The 16,379-nt window shown below is 50.2% G+C and overlaps 1 protein-coding gene across 1 annotated transcript in view; it reads left to right on the top strand.

The window, feature by feature from the left end:
* The window catches only part of SMYD2 (SET and MYND domain containing 2), a gene marked incomplete at its 5' end in the record, with an annotated part of 51,935 nt that extends 37,133 nt beyond the window's left edge, over positions 1–14,802 (top strand). The window contains 7 exons of the mRNA XM_081112673.1: positions 1,745–1,812; positions 4,749–4,851; positions 7,278–7,388; positions 8,066–8,186; positions 9,089–9,263; positions 11,845–11,953; positions 14,373–14,802. Coding sequence (XP_080968799.1) covers positions 1,745–1,812; positions 4,749–4,851; positions 7,278–7,388; positions 8,066–8,186; positions 9,089–9,263; positions 11,845–11,953; positions 14,373–14,453 — 768 coding nt within the window. The 3' untranslated portion in view covers positions 14,454–14,802. The remainder of the gene's footprint in view (positions 1–1,744; positions 1,813–4,748; positions 4,852–7,277; positions 7,389–8,065; positions 8,187–9,088; positions 9,264–11,844; positions 11,954–14,372) is intronic.
* Between the last annotated feature and the right edge of the window lie 1,577 nt (positions 14,803–16,379).

Raw genomic sequence — 16,379 nt, 5'->3', positions numbered from 1 at the left:
TGCAGGACACACCGTTCATGCTCCAGTAAACTTTGTTGAATGAATGGAGGTCCTAATTAAATTCTTACCTATCGTTGATTGATAGTCATTGCTTAATGGTAGTTGGTTAATGTCCTGATGACAGAATAGGCCTGGATACTTGAAGTTGGCCCAGAAAAGTGGTATGCTGAGTCTTCTACATAGAAATGCCCAACATCTCAGGATTCCAAAGGCTGTGTATTAGTCTGCTAATTCTCAATCCTCTCTTTTTATGTTGAAAATTGTAAATAGGTTGAATTGTCAAAACGGTAAGTCAAACCCATCACAGCCTTAACTTCTCTGTGTAGCAAGATTCCCAGGCCTTTGACATTGGCCCTTTAATTGTAAGTAAAACTGCCACATTAACATGCATAGGACAGAACGATTGTCAGAGAAACTTGGTGCAGTCTAAAGAAACACCTGTGTTTCTGACATGTTTGCTGTCAGAATGTCTAGTTTGAATTCTGACTCCTTACTTTCCCACTTGCTCCTTATGTGGCCTTGATCAAGTGACTTAAATCCTTGACCTCTCTGAGCCTCAGTTTCCACATCTGTAAAATGGGTTGTGCCAGAGTAGCAGTACAGACTGCAAGAGGTAAATATGCAGCACCTAGCACAGTGCCTGGCCCAGAGGAAGTGCTCCTTGAATGCTCGTTTTCAAAAGCCCGTTCATCGTCCTGAAATGCAGCAATGCTGTGTCTCTGCTGTGGAAGAGGGTGGTCCCCTGACACCTTCCTATCAGCTCGGGAGGACAAGACTCCACCTTCGCTGCTGGCGTTGGACAAGTCACCGCTCCTCTCTGACCTCAGTTTCACCATCTGAAAAGTAGAGCGACCGAGTCCCCTTCCAGCTCTGAAACTAGATACAAATGAAGGCACCCACCGAACTGTCTCCCAATAGACTGGGTGTCTCTTGAGGGCACAGATTGTTGCCGTCTTCATCCCGTGTGCAGTGCCTGGCACATGAGTTCTCAATGAATGTTCGTGAGAAGAATGAATTTATGGAGCAACAGAACACTGGGGTTGTGTATTCCTCTTTTTTATCCTAGCTCTAAGTTCGACTTCCAGAGTGGTGAGCTGCCCTTGGTGTTTTTCAATGTAACATCACATTTCAAGAATGAGAGAGTGGCCACTGGTTGACTCGGGCCGGCCATGCAAGGAAGGTCTCAGCCCCTTAGCGCCAGGCCGCTCTGCCTCTCAAGGGGCAGACAGCAGTAGACCAGCTGTATGAGGGCTTTCCTGTTTACCGCCTCACCATAGGCAGTGGGCACCAAAGTAAGTGACTTTTTTCATGGGAGGAAGTCAAGGACACAGGACTCAGAGATGGGCGCAGGATCACACGACAGATCTGTGGCCCACTGGGTTCAGGCTCTCAGAGTACGAACGCCCAGGCAAATATGCAAACGTTAGTCCTCGGACCTCCGTGGTCTGTGCCATTGGGCTACTGCGTGTAGGTGGGTGGGCAGGCCAGACCAAGGGTACTTCCCCTGACCGCTCTGCTTTTGCAAATTTTGTTGGAACAAAGGATACCTTGGCCAAAAGAAAGGTTTTAAAATCACTAAACCAGAACATCTTCGTCGTGAATTAAAGGTCGGAAATTAAAGCGATGATTTCTATCCAGACAGAAGGTCAGAAATTAAAAGGTCAGACATGAAAGCGATGATTTCTATCCAGACAGAAGGTTTAGCGCATTATTTTGTTTTCTTTCTCCCCCTTTCTCGCCGCAGGTTAACTGCAACGGCTTCACAATTGAGGATGAGGAACTGTCTCATTTGGGATCAGCAATATTTCCCGAGTAGGCTGAGTTTGACTTCTTTTCTTTTTACTTATTTAACACTAATTTGATTTAAAAAAATAAATAAATAAATAAATAGAGCCTACCTAACTGCATGTGACAGACATGGAACTCCAAGTGAATTAAGACACCTTTTTAATTCTTCCAGATTTCAGCATGTTTCCCCTACGTTCAGGGAGCCGAAGGTAGTTGTTAAGAGAACTGCTACGTGTTAAGTCCTGCCCGGTCTGTTATTAGAGAGCTGTCATTAAAGAATGTTTTACAGTGTGACCTGCTGAGAAATGTGCTTTTTTGCATATTGGCGGTTATGGAAATCTCTGGGTTTCTTGCACTCGAAGTGAAACATTAATTGCCAACCAACAACTGGCCACAGGCTGATGTGGAGACTATATGAGCTGCTTCTCCATCTGTCCTGTTTGAAAAATACCTGTACAGGAACAGCGCAGCTGGGAGAGAGTGAACTAAAGCAGTGAGCGAGGGGCGAATGTCAGAGAACTATCGGAGTTTCGCTTCCTTCAGGAATGCTTCATTCAGGAGAGGCTAGCCAGCTGACACATGGAGATCCCGGCAGCCCTGACGTTCATGGATTGCCAAGAATGGCTTTGCCGTGGTCTCTTTGATGGAATGAGTATTTTCACCAAAATGCTTCAGTCCCATGAAATCAAGCCCTGGCTTCCCAGAGGGCGCCAGGAGCCTCCCTGCATCCCTGTCTGAATTAATACACGTTATCCTGTCTGAAATGACCTTGCTTAGTACTCACTACAGGGGCTTCTGGCTTTAGGTCAAAGCCATTGCAGGAAACCTTGACCCGCACGCCTTTGCATGGATGACGTGTGAGCTCCTGGGGTGTCTGTCTGGTGTCACCCAGCTCTGAGCCTGCGGGTCTGAGGGATACAGGTTCCCAGGCAGCCATGATGGGCGTTCCTGAACCACGGAAACAAAGCGTGTAGCCCCCTGATCATACTGTTCCTGGGGCCACAATGCTGTCCTCTGTGGTTTGAATTCCGATAGTGAGGAAAGAAGTGTTTGGGGAAGAAGGTCTTTTGGACATTTGCCCTTGGGAAAAGGAGGAAGGCCACCCTCCTCAGGGGGCTGGTGTTGACCCCTTCAGACCTGAAATGAACTCGATGTCTCCGCTCAGCCTCTAAGATCAGGCGGAAAGCAGGCGCGGAGGGTATTGTCTGAGGCTTCACTCTTTTCAGTGATTGCCAAGAAATAACGATGCCCAGAGCAGGAGTTGTTCTAGGTTCTTGGTCTTAGCATTCCCCTACCTTCTTCCTTCAGAGGACAGCGAGGTGTGTGTTTTCAAATGGAGAACTTAATACTTCTGCAGAATGGCTCTAGAGCTCTGCTTTTCCATTGCTGACGGCTTCCCGTGCATGTGTTTATGGGATTTCCCAGGGCCCGATCCCTGTGCACCACTTGCCAGTAAGCCCTATGGGCTGCGGTGCAGGGGGAGAGGTGCTGCCCGCTGTCCCAGACTCAGGGCCACCACCGACTTCACTCAGACCTCTCAGCACCTGGCGCCGGAGGAGGCTGCCTCCCTCCCCCCCTACACGGCAAGCCCGGGGTGGCCCATCCTCTTTGCTTTTTTTTGTGTATTCTTGGGGCAAACGGGAGAGGGCTTTTGGTGGCTGAGGGTTCAGGCAAGTGGCCCCCAGAGCCATGGGACATATGGATGCGAATGCCCACATGAGCCCCGGTTTGCAGACAGTTTTAATTGGGGGGAAAAAATCCCTTTGGACTGAAATCAATTGGGCATTGTGATTTCAAAGGCAGCATTTTCAGAGATCAAGCATTTTCCCCTGTAGTTTAGAAATTTCTGTTCTCAGAACTTTGACCTTGATATAATCAGAAAGCTCAAAGCCCCTCGCATAGGCGCGTCTCTGTCCTCGCGTCCCTGAAAAGCAGGCCGTGAGCAGCAGGTGCCGCGTGTCCCAATTTCCCCGATGAGGACACGGAGGGGCAGGGACTCACACGGGCTTCTCCGGGTCTCTCGGAGGATCACAAGCCCTCACTTAGGAGGATGGCACCTCCCCGATGTGATTTCTCAACACCGGCAGAAAACACGTTAGAGAGAATCCACTAATATAAAAAGCGGCTTGGAAATGACCGCCCGCTTGTCTCGAACAGTGTACAGTGAGTTGCAGTTCACTGTAGGTGTTGGGTCGCGAGCCAGGAATTCTTGTTGCCATTTTTTATCATTGTGTGTATTTTTGTTTCGGGCTTAGATGACACTATTTTGTTTTTGTTTTTGTGTGTGTGTGTGTGTGTTTTAAAAAATATATTTTTATTGATTTCATAGAGAAAGGGAGAGGGAGAGAGAGAGATAGAAACAGCCATATTCAGAGAGAATCATTGATCGGCTGCCTTCCTGCATGCCCCCCACGGGGGACCACGCCCACAACCCAGGCATGTATGTGCTCTGACCGGAAATTGAACCCTGATCTCCTGATTCAATAGGTAATGCTCAACCATTGGGCCACACCGGCTGGTTTTAGATGTCACTATTTCGAACGGCACATTTTACTTTTCAATACTGTGGAAGTTTAAGATGATCAGTGAATGCAGGAAAATCTCTTAGACTATGATGGCCAGCTCTTAGGTTTGTTTGTTAACGTCCTGCAAAGACCAAGTTACTGCGGCTTAGCAAGGAAGTAGCTAAGGTTTACCTAGACCCGTGGTCGGCAAACTGCGGCTCGCGAGCCACATGCGGCTCTTTCGCCCCTTGAGTGTGGCTCTTCCTAAGCCTTAGGAGTACTCTAATTAAGTTAATAACAATGTACCTACCTATATAGTTTAAGTTTAAAAAATTTGGCTCTCAAGTTTCAATCGTTGTCCTGTTGATATTTGGCTGTGTTGACTAATGAGTTTGCCGACCACTGACCTGGACTGTCAGCCTATTGAGCACATCGGTTTTCTCTTCTGATTGACAGCGTTGCATTGATGAATCACAGTTGTTGCCCCAATGTCATTGTGACCTACAAGGGGACCCTGGCGGAAGTCAGAGCCGTGCAGGAAATCGGCCCGGGAGACGAGGTGAGTGCGTGGGTGGGTGGGTGGCTGGGGCGGCGTGCAGACCGCTGTTTCCAGAGGCAGGGCAGCGAACTCTCTGGGTGAGACGGGCTGGGAGGGGTGGGGCCTCAGGCCTCCCAGGGTCAGCGTTCAGATCCGTGACCTGTGGCTCGGAGTCCCATGCGTTTGGCTCCCACTTGGCGCTTGCCATTTCCATCCAAGAGAAAACAGGAAAGGAAAGCTGTGAGTGACGTTCCCCACAGAGGCGTGTAGAAGACTTATAGAGAAAGGAGACGGCAAAGGGAGCAGAATGAAGTTCCGGATCGCCTGTGGAGTCCGTATTCCCACCACCAAACAGTGGAGTTGGAGCTTTTCTTAAAATTAGTGAATTTTGGCCTATTTTTCTCCCCCCCACAAAAGGCCAAAAGCGTTGTTATCTAAAAGAAAACAGCCAGCAGTAGCTAAAGAATTACAGCTCCAGCCCCGGCCACGTGGCTCACTTGGGTGGAAAATGGTCCCGTAAACCAAAAAAGGTTTCGGGTTCAATCCCAGGTTGGTTGGGGCACGTACAGGAGGCAAGTGATTGATGTTTCTCTCTCACACCGATGTCTGTCTCTCTCTCCCTCTTTCTCCCTTTTCCTCTCTCTAAAGTCAATAAGCATATCCTCAGGTGAGGATAAAATAAATTTTAAAAAGTGACAACTCCAAATGACATATCCGCCCTTCAAGTCCTCTCAAGTCCGCACGTGAACTTGGGAGAGTTCGCTGTGTAGGGATGTAGTTCGGCCGGCCGGCCGGCCAGCTGTGCACACTGATAGGGCAAGTGGAGGCAGCCCGTGGCCAGGAGGCACCTGCAGCTCCCTCCTCCTCACATGGGGGCGAGGCGAGGACCAGGTGCTCGGCCACGGCTCGGCGGCGCCCTGTCCCTTCCCGCCGGCCTAGCCTATCGCTGGATGCGGGCTATCTGTCCAGATGTAAGTGATACCAAAAGGAAATAAACGAGTGAGTTTTTAGGGATGATGATGACACACTGTGGGTTAGACCTCAGTTTAATAATCTTCCATACTATTTTGAGGAGCCCGTGTGGACTTTAGGTGTGAAACATAACATTCAGTGTGCTGAACGATGAAGGCCTTGGTTTCTCGGCTGTTGTCAGCCAACCCCGAGCTGAACTGAGATGTTCTTTGCTCAGTTCATCACGACGAGGGTATCGAGCGTGGGGTCGCAGTATCTTGGTTTCTGGATATCTCGTGGAGACCATCCGGGTCCCTTTTTGGGTAAAACATGCCATTGCAGTCGGTGAGAATGGACATCACCGGGCCTAGGGCTCCTGTGGGCTGAGGGGAGACAGGCGCGGTGGCACTGAGCGGCCTCTGTCGCCATCTTCTGGCTCTTCTGCTTGTTGCACGACGTGGCCCTGGGTCATTTTAAAGAAATGAGGCAGGAAGCTCCTGCCACGGAGGCCAGCGGGACGCGCTCCTGTTGGTTTGCCCTCCTGGACTCTCACAGATCTGCAATGCACTAACCTCATTTGGGGGAAGGCACTGATTTGGAGGTGACCTGCCCTTCACAGAGGAAGGAGCCCATTCCCCAGGGCATCGATGAGCCTCGAGGTCCCCATGACTGCCCTCTGGGGTGGACAGAGCTTGGCAGCCCCTGCAAGTGCCCCCTGCCTGCCCGCCAGTGCCCGAGGCTCCTGGCACGTGGACGGCTTTGTGCCATCCATCTGTGCAGTCAGACATTTGCCTGATGGTGTGGGATGAGCAGCGAGTCCCGTCCCAGGGAGTAGATTATGGACAGTTAAATGCCGTCTCCTCCATATGCTCCCAGGCTCAGTAACAGACCCGTTAGGAAAAGCAAGGACCGCAGACCCCGAGGAGCCCCCGGGTGAGACTTTCCCAGGTTCTCTGGCCCCGCTGGGTGAGGCCGCAGCATGCCAGGCTCCGAGAGGCTGCGCACTGTCCCAGCCTGCCGGGCCCAGCTTCTTGCTCCATCGCCAGCAGATGGAAGGAGAAAGGGAAACAGATCAATAATGCAGCTAAGCCGTCAGCTTGTGAAATAAGAGAGGCCGGGCAGAGAGAGCCCGGGGCCAGTCCCAGGGGTGAGGGGAGCCTTTGCCCAGTGGGGCTCTGCCTCTCCCTCCCCCTGGGACCAAGGCCAGCTTGCTCTCTGGTGGGGGAGGCTGGGCGGTTGCTTTCAGGGCTCCCTGTTCCCTGTGTTAGGGGCTCCTTGGTTCTGGGGAAGGCGGGAAGGGACGCCCTCTCTCTCCCCCGCAAGCAGGTGGATGACATGGGGGGTTGGGCGTGTAAGTGTGTCCATCCTGAACGGTGGCCGTCCCCTGCGTCTGCCCCCGCAAGGACACCGCCACGGACGCTGGCAGAGCCACAGGAAGGCTGAGGAGCGAGGGGACCTGTGGCAGGCTGCAACGGGCACTCTTTGGACCCCCTTAGGTTTTCACCAGCTACATTGACCTCCTGTATCCCACAGAAGACAGGAATGACCGGTTACGAGATTCTTACTTCTTCACCTGCGAGTGCCAGGAGTGCACCACCAAAGACAAGGTGAGCTCCCTGCTGGCGCGCGGGGCAAAGGTGCGGACTGGACTCTGTCGCAGGTCCTCTCTGCCAAACCAGTGCCCCCCCATGTGACTCGGGGGTCTCCGCCCACGGGGTTTCTGACCCTTTAAATGCACCTCCCTGAGACAGTCCAGGGGATCCAGTTCCACCAGGTCTCTGTCCAAGCCTGATGACAACGTTTCCATTCCTCTGCACCAAGGAGAGAAGCACGTGCCCAGGCGTTTTCCTTGAAAAGAAATGACTGCTCAAAAGAGGGAGGGGAGGGGAGGGGCGGGAAAAGCACGTGAGCTCGGCTTCCGGGCTCCCAACCTGTTCAGAGTACGTGGGATTTTCTCTGCATCGCCCCGATTATTTCGTCCAGGCCGCCCCTCATTCTAGTCTCTTGATTCGTAGATATCGAAACACACGTGTTCTAGTGTCCTGCCCAGATGAGGATTGTCTAGAAAATAATTTGGGTGGGTTTTTTGGGTTTTTTTGGTAAAAAGGTAAAAGTGTGTTGAATTTCTCTTAGATCCATCGCCTGACTCCCTTCATCCTTTTGTAACTTTCGAGTGGGCAGGCCAGCACCTCTGCCTGGGAGAATGCACTATTCCAGAGGTTTCCCCATCAGGGTGGTTTCCGGGGGGGAGGTGACGCCTTGCATTTGTGGACATTTCCCTCAGGATAAGGCCAAGGTGAAAATCCGGAAGCTCAACGACCCCCCCAAGGCAGAGGCCATCCGGGACATGGTCCGATACGCGCGCAACGTCATCGAGGAGTTCCGGAGGGCCAAGCACTACAAGTATATCCTTGACAGCTGTGGGGCGTTCACCTGCACGAGGTGCTGGAGAGGTGGGAGGAGGGAGCAGGGGAGGGGCCGCAGGTGCTGGATGTTGGAGGAAGACTGACCCCCGGTAAACGGGTGAAGGCTCACCGACCACCCATGACTTGGCGTCAACCACATCAGTGTCTAATGTCGATCTTATTTCTTACTTCTCTTTGCATGGCTAGTTTGGCCAGGAGCTCCATGTGGTGGACGTGCTATTGTCTAAAACTACGGAGAACGGTTCTTTGAAGGTGCTCATTTTGGGGGCACTTCTTTGGGCACAGTGCCAGGGCTTGGCTTATATTGCCTCACCTGGTCATCGTCCTGTATTAGATACAGATAATTTGCCCAAAGGACACAGCTCCCCGGCAGACCCAGGATTCTGCCCCACGTCTGCTGGCCACCACAACCCATATTTCTAAAACATTGCCTTGGGAGTTGAAAAGGCATGAGATACTTTATACTACGGGAAGCACTCAAACCAAGTGAAAGGAAGTTGGAGAAAGGCACGTTTACTTCTCAGCGTGGGAAAGAACTTTCCCAGGGTGGGGACTTCTTCCTTAAAAATGCTTCAGCTCAGCCTTGAGGGTTTACATGTAAGGAGGAGACTCCAGATTGCTGATTCTAATCAACATTGTTTACAGCTGATCTGAGGGTCTGGTGCCTGTGGCTGAAGTTCTGTTGTATTTTAGCAGCTGAGGTCTTCAGATTTTCCCATTTGTTTCTTTAAGAAAAAATGTGATTCCTTTCCCTTTTGGTTGGCTTTCTGTAATTGACCTTTTCAGAGGGAATGGACTAAATGATTCCTTGGACCCAGTCTGCCTTGGGAGCTCTCCCAGCCTGCGTGGGCCCGCCAGTCATTTCCTTGACTCCACTGCACCCCCTAGCGAGCTGCTGGAGATCTGCGAGCTCAGCCAGGAGAAGATGAGCTCGGTGTTTGAGGACAGTAACGTGTATATGCTGCACATGATGTACCAGGCCATGGGCGTCTGCTTGTACATCCAGGACTGGGAAGGAGCGCTGCGATACGGACAGAAAATCATTAAGCCCTACAGGTGATTGCCGTGGCCATGCCGACCACCTTCGCACGGAACGGCGCCCGGTGGTTTGGAGGGCGTACCTAGGCAGTTTTGCCTTCTCCCTGTCCCGTGTTGGAGCATGCCCAGACCAGCTTTCTCTTCTCTGCACCCACATCCGGAGGTACAGGGGCAGGGTGCTGCTCCCGTGGGTCCTGCCTGTCCCCTCCACCATCTGGGAGAGACACGCAGGATGGCAGGTAGAGGTTTTGCAGGGGTTGCTGGGGCTAGATTGGTCCCAGGATCTCCCCAGGTGCTATTCATTGTACCTATTTCAGGCCAGTATTTAAAAGCCACCTGTTTTGTTTCTTTCCATCATTATTCACACTCTCCCCTCATGTTTTCCTAAACTGCAGCCCAGGTTGCTATTGAGGAAACTTTGGGGCCATTGGATTGGCTGTGGTTATTCAATATCCCCCCTGGGTTTGAAGAAATCAAGCTGGGTTTTACCTGATGGTAATAATGACTATCAGCGACGGGGCAGTTTCCTGTTGAGGGGTTATTAACCCTTAGGTTGGGTCACAGATGGAGGCCATGGCATTGTCCTCTGGCTCTGACCAGCCCAGCGGTTCTCAACCTGTGGGTCGCGACCCCTTTGGCGGTCGATGACTCACAGGGGTCACCTAAGACCATCCTGCATATCCGATATTTACATTACGATTCACAACAGTAGCAACATTACAGTTACGAAGTAGCAACGAAAATAATTTTATGGTTGGGTCCCAACATGAGGAACTGTATTTAAAGGGCCAGAAGGTTGAGAACCACTGGACTAGCCACTTCGGGGCTGGGGCAGCCTGGATCAGATCCCTGGGGTGCTTGTTAAACACAGTTCCAGTTTGCATTGCCAGGATCGCCTCAAGACCAAGTGGGTCAGAATCTGGTCACTGGACCGGAAATCCCTGTGTTCCAGAAGCACCCCAGGTGTTTCTCGCGAGTGTGAGAAGCCCTCAGTTCATGTTCTGAGCTGAGGTTACTGTTAAATTTGTGTCTGGTCTGAATGTTCACTGCCCAGCTGGCCCTCTACGTCCCCCACACTGCCCTGATTCGCCAGCAGGGGGAGCCCAAGGGGAAGCAGCTCCTAAAATCTGCTCGTAGAAACAGAATTTGCTACTTTGGGGATAATCGCAAAGCCTATCCTTCTTCTCCCTGCGGATGAGGAAGTCCTGTGGTCTCATGCACACTTTCCTCTGTGAGATCTGGCGGGAGGAGAAGGGGAAGGAGAAGGAGAAGGAATGAGATCATCTCAGCCTTGCCATTTCTCTCCCAGCAGTAACTGGCTTTGCTGGATCCTTCCTGTGTGCAGTGAACCCCAGTCCTGGTCTTCTGGAGGCAGTTGGGGTGCAGGGACAGCATTGCCCCAGAGCCTGGCCCCTGCTCAGGAATACAGCCAGAATGCGTGTCTTTTGGGCGAATCTTGAGAGTAGAGCAGTACCAACCAGGCTGTAAAGAAACACCTCCTACATACACCCCAACACACATCCTCTCGCCTGCTGGTCTCTGTTCCAGGGAGAGGGCTTTCTTCTAGGCGAGCCCCATCTGTCATTCAGCCATTGGTTAAAACCAGACGGCAAGTGCCCACGATGTATGTATAAAGCTCTACTGGACAGCAGAGAAAGAGTATCTAGAGGAAATGGGAGGTGTTCTCCTGACTTCAGAGCTTAGAGCAGTGGTTCTCAACCTTCTGGCCCTTGAAATACAGTTCCTCATGTTGTGACCCAACCATAAAATTATTTTCGTTGCTACTTCATAACTGTAATGTTGCTACTGTTGTGAATTGTAATGTAAATATCTGATATGCAGGATGGTCTTAGGCGACCCCTGTGAAAGGGTCGTTCGACCGCCAAAGGGGTCGCGACCCACAGGTTGAGAACCGCTGGCTTAGAGTTTTGGTATCATAGAGGGTGATTCAAAGCTGGGGTCTCGAGGCATATCAGTGTGTGTATGTCTTTAAGTATACTATCTCTTTAATAGGAGGGGAGAGGCCTCATGCCCTCATAGGGAATTTACCCAAAAAGATGGTTTCCCAATGGCCTGCTTTGGGTGCACCTAAAACAAAAATCTGATGAGGATTGAATGTCTTGTTTGTAACTATTTTTTGTATAGAATTTCTCCCGCAGTTTTTTTAAAATATATTTTATTGATTTTTTTACAGAGAGGAAGGGAGAGGGATAGAGAGTTAGAAACATCAATCAGCTGCCTCCTGCACACTCCCTACTGGGGATGTGCCTGCAACCAAGGTACATGCCCCTGACTGGAATCGAACCTAGGACCCTTGAGTCTACAGGCTGACGCTCTATCCACTGAGCCAAACTAGTTAGGGCTCCCGCAGTTTCTTATGTAGCTTTTCAGAAACACACAGACTGCATTAAATGAAGTGCCTCCAGGTGATCCCCGGGGCTGACCATTCACAGTCTCCGCCCACACCTGCCGGGTGGGAGGGGCGTGGCTTCCGTGGGGTGTGGCACCACCAGCTCAGCAGCCACGCACACTGTGCCCGGCCTGTGGGCTGCCCAGCGTCCTCTGACATGGTGGCCTGTTGTCTCTTCTCCCCTTCCAGCAAGCATTACCCGCTGTACTCCCTCAACGTGGCCTCCATGTGGCTGAAGCTGGGGAGGCTGTACATGGGCCTGGAGAACAGAGCTGCCGGAGAGAAAGCCCTGCGGAAGGTACGTCTGAGACCCGAGGCTCGGCTTCTCGGTCCCCGCCCGGCCTCCTCAGCATCCTTTCTTCATCCCTTGCGAAGCTCTTGACCCCCAGCTGACCATGGCAGTGGGCGGTGTGGGTTCGGCAGATGGGGGTAGAATAATTGAGCCTTTGTTAGTTGGCGTCCAGGCCCTCCTGTGAGGAGGGGTGCACACGTGGGGAGGGGTCGGCTGGGATGGGAAGCTCAGCCCACACCTGGGAGACCACACTGCCTGTTCTGTGCCGTGGGCAGAGGCCATGAGGTAGGTCAGTTCCATCCCAGGACCCTGACATTGTGGCTTTTCTTTTAATTCTCATGAAAATGAGATATTTCTGATGAAGAAATTGAGATGCGAACAGGTTAAGTAATTAGCCTCAGGTATGTGCTGGGGCCTTGATTAAACGGGCCTTTCTGAGTCGAAGGCTTCAGCTCCCCCAACTCATGTTGTGACTAGCAGGCAGGGAAACCAGGACCCTGGGCAGCACCCGCCGGCCACCCAGTGTCTGACAGCGGCCCTGTGCTGCCCGTGGGAGAGGCCGAGCCCGAGCCCACCTCACAGCAGTGCAAGTGTACCATAGACTGTCCTGGTCGTTTATGTAGAAGTTAACAGTTGATAACATGTAACCTTTGGGACAGCCTGTTTACTCCTGTCAGAGAATGCTTGTAAAAGTTGGGGCCACCAACTAGCTCAGATGCCCAGTCCTCCAGATTCCCCAAACCTTCCCAGACTATTGGGGAACATGGGAGTGAGGTCCGAATCCCACATGCGAGGGTCAGGGCCCCGCCAGGCTAGGAGTGTGAGTTAAGTATAACATTTTCCTTTTTTAAACCGGTGAATCTGTCTGTTTATTGCCTTAGTTACTTGGGGGAGGCGGAAATTAACCTGTTAGGTCAGAACTGCAATGGGCTGGTAGGTAATTAAGTACAAGGTCAAAGAAGGGTAGGGTAGATTTGAGCAAGGAATGAACGTGAGTCATGAAAGGAATGCGGAGGGTGAGGGGAGGCATCTAACAGGTGATTCCTAAAAAAAACCCCGACGGGTGATCCCAAAAGACCTGCACTCTTCCTTGGCCTGCCTCCTGTTGGTTTGAGATCTAGGAACATAGTGGTACAGTAGAAAGAATGCTGTCATAAGTCACAGGCCATCAAAAATCTCGCTTGGGAGAATGGGAGTAATTTGAGTTTTTCTATGAGTAATATGGTTGAGTACAAAGGAGCAAAATAAATTCTTATTCAATATATACTTTCTATATGACAGGCACTAATATAAACACTTGAGGTGCATTAACTCTGAGAGGCACAGAGTGGTTAAGTAAATTGCCCCAGGCCACACAGCTAGGAAGCAATGGAGCCACTGGAGACTCTATTTCACTTAATATCCCTTCGCTCTAAAAGCACCTTATTTAATAGGCTCTCTCTAACTTCCAAAAATGAAACCAGCGATTTTTAGGGTTTTTTTGTTGTTGTTTTTTTAAGAATATGTATTAAGAGGAAAGCATGCACTCTTTGAAAGGGAAAAATGGTTTCGTCATGTCTTACAGATTAGTAATGTAACCTTAAAATCAAACAGGTTTGATGTAAAGTTCACTGTGACTTTTCTGTTCCAGCATAGCTGTTTACTTGGTTGACCGTAGCCAAATCCATCCCTAAAGCATTTTTTACTCAAATCTTAGAATATTGGGGTAAAAAATGTCATGCAATCAATTTCTCTCTATGGTTTCTTCAGCTATTGCAGTGGTAGAAACTGGGTGACCCTTTGGTTACTAGCTAATCTTGTCCTTTTTCAAAACCCTCACCTGAGGATATGTTTGTTTGGTTTTTAATTTTTTTAAAATATGTTTTTATTGATTTCAGAGAGGAAGGAAGAGGGAGAGAGAGATAGAAACATCAATGATGAGAGAGAATCACTGATTGGCTGCCTCCTGCATGCCCCCCCACTGGGGATGGAGCCTGCAACCCAGGCATGTGCCCTTGACCGGAATCGAATCCAGGACCCTTCAGTCTGCAGGCTGATGCTCTATCCACTGAGCCAAACCAGCTAGGGCCTGAGAATATGATTTTATTGATTTCAGAGAGGAAGGGAGAGAGAGAGATATCGATCGGTTGTCTCCCCTGTGTGCCCCAACCTAGGATCTAACCTGAAACCTAGGTATGTGCCCTGACCAGGAATAGAACCCACAACCTTTTGGTGTATGGGATGTCGCTCCAACCTACTGAGCCACCCTGCCAGGGCCTTTTTTCCCCCCTTTTGGAGCAGATGCTGGAGCGGGGTACAGGATCTGAAAGCCAGTTTGCCTCTTGCCTTTAAAGCAGAGAAGTCCAGCTGAAGTCAAGTCAGCCCAGGTGCAGGTGCGAGGGGATGGGCGTCGGGCTCTTACCCCCTCTTTGTCTCTCTCTCCTAGGCCATGGCGATCATGGAAGTGGCTCACGGCAAAGATCATCCGTACATTTCTGAGATCAAACAGGAAATTGAAAGCCACTGAAACGATGCCAGTGTGGCAGTTTTTATTTAAGTGCTCATGCAGAAACCTTCAAGGATTTGAATATTTCAAATCATATACATCACGCCTGCATTTCTGTAAAGTCATTGCCATGAAAACACTGGGTGCACTTAACCTTACACATGGCTCACTTGGAATTGGTCTTAATTTTAACCTTAAGATCACAGTCATTTTTTAATGCTTTTCCCCCTAAGAGATGATGGCATGATTTCACGTATGATACTTTGGACAGGTTGAGTTTTGAAAAATGTGATTATTTTTTGCCCTTCATGCCTGTTATTTTAATGTGAACAAACCTGAATGATGAGAGAGAATAAAAAAGGGAATCGTACTTGAAGTTTGTGCTTCCTTTTGTCAGTGGGGAGGACTTCAGAGAGGTGGGGGAGCCCCATCGTGGAGTGGACAGGTCACCGCTGTTCTGTGTCAGTCAGTGAGCCAGGCCTCCCCTAGGAGGTGGGTCAGGTGGCCACTTTAGCCTGAAGTTGCTTTCAGGGTTCAGCGCCTTTGGAGGAAGAAAGAGGGAAGATGCAGAAAGGGAAAAAAGGTGCCTGTGGAAAAGATGAAGAGACTAAGTACAATTTGGCAGTAACAAATGTCATGGGGATGTAAAGTTCCTCTCTGTACTGCTATGTCATCTTTCCTTCCTCTTGTCCACACACCCACATGCATCTCACACAGTTCACGGCACCCAGTGAGGCGAGCAAGTAGGACGCATTCTCTTGTCCAGTCAAGTGCAATAAGACATTTAGTGAACACCTACTATATGCAAAACAGTCTGCATAACTCTCCAGGTCCAGCATAAAGAATATAGTCAATAATATTGCAATAGCTATGTATGGTGCCAGGTAGATGGCCGACCACCATCCTGTGCACCTGAAACTAATATAACATTGAATGTCAATTGTAATTGAAAAAAATCTTTTAAAGCGAAGCAAAATAAATAGTTAAATTAAAAGGGGGAAGGATAAAGGTACCCGTGAGGGGGAACAATTAAGTGAGCTGGGTGTCCCTCCCTGGCAGGAGCCTGCATCTGTGTCGATTCTTGCGTCTGTGTCGATTCTTGCGTCTGTGCCTGGTCTCCCTTCAATGCATACAGGTGTTTCACATGTGCTTCTCTTTCCTGGCTCTTTCCTCATCTGCCTGAAAGCAGACTTTCCATCTCTCCTTCTGTTCATTGGTCTGTGCAGTCCTCTCCTTGTCTGGAAACACTCCAGGGAAAGCTTAAGAAGGAAAAGAATTTTTCCTTACCAACTCGGTGTTGTTGAGCAAACACGGGTCTCTCCCCGAGCGCACGGCCAGCAGGAATCCAGCTTCCCCACGGCCCAGAAGGTAGCAACCTGGGGATTGTTTGTTAGCAACCGCTGCCGAGAAGCGCAGACCCAGAACCAGGCCATTGCCAGGCGCAGGGATGTTTCCCGTAATCCAAAGAGGAACTTCCCCATTAGGTAATACTGAAGCCTGATGGAGCTGACGCCAGCTTTTTTATATGCATGATCATGCAAATGGCTTGAGCAGCCATAAACCTGCTGTGTTATCTTTCCTTCCTTATCTCCACACACCCACACGCATCTCTCACACACAGTTCACGGCACACAGTGGGCCCAGCAGGTGGGATGCATTCTTTTGTCCAGTCAAGTGCAATAAGGTGTTTATTGAACACCTACTATATATGAAACAGTCCTCCTAGCTCTGGAGTGTGGAGATCTGAGGAAGGCATGGTCCTGCTTCTGGGTAGCGTAGGGTTTTAATAAAGCTAATTTACTCTGTAGCTAAGCCTAAAGTAAGCGTAGACCACCATCTTGGCGTTTTATAAAAGTCATCATTGTTCAATAAATTTAAAATAAAACAAAGGGATCTGAAACAAGTGCGCAGTTCCTTCTCCCGCACCAGTCCCACTCCCCAGAGGAA

The sequence above is a fragment of the Myotis nattereri genome (genome assembly GCF_964212035.1).
Source record: "Myotis nattereri genome assembly, chromosome: 18".
NCBI lineage: Eukaryota > Metazoa > Chordata > Mammalia > Chiroptera > Vespertilionidae > Myotis > Myotis nattereri.
The sequence above is the reverse complement of the archived record's forward strand: the minus strand, read 5'-3'. Positions and strand labels throughout refer to the sequence as shown.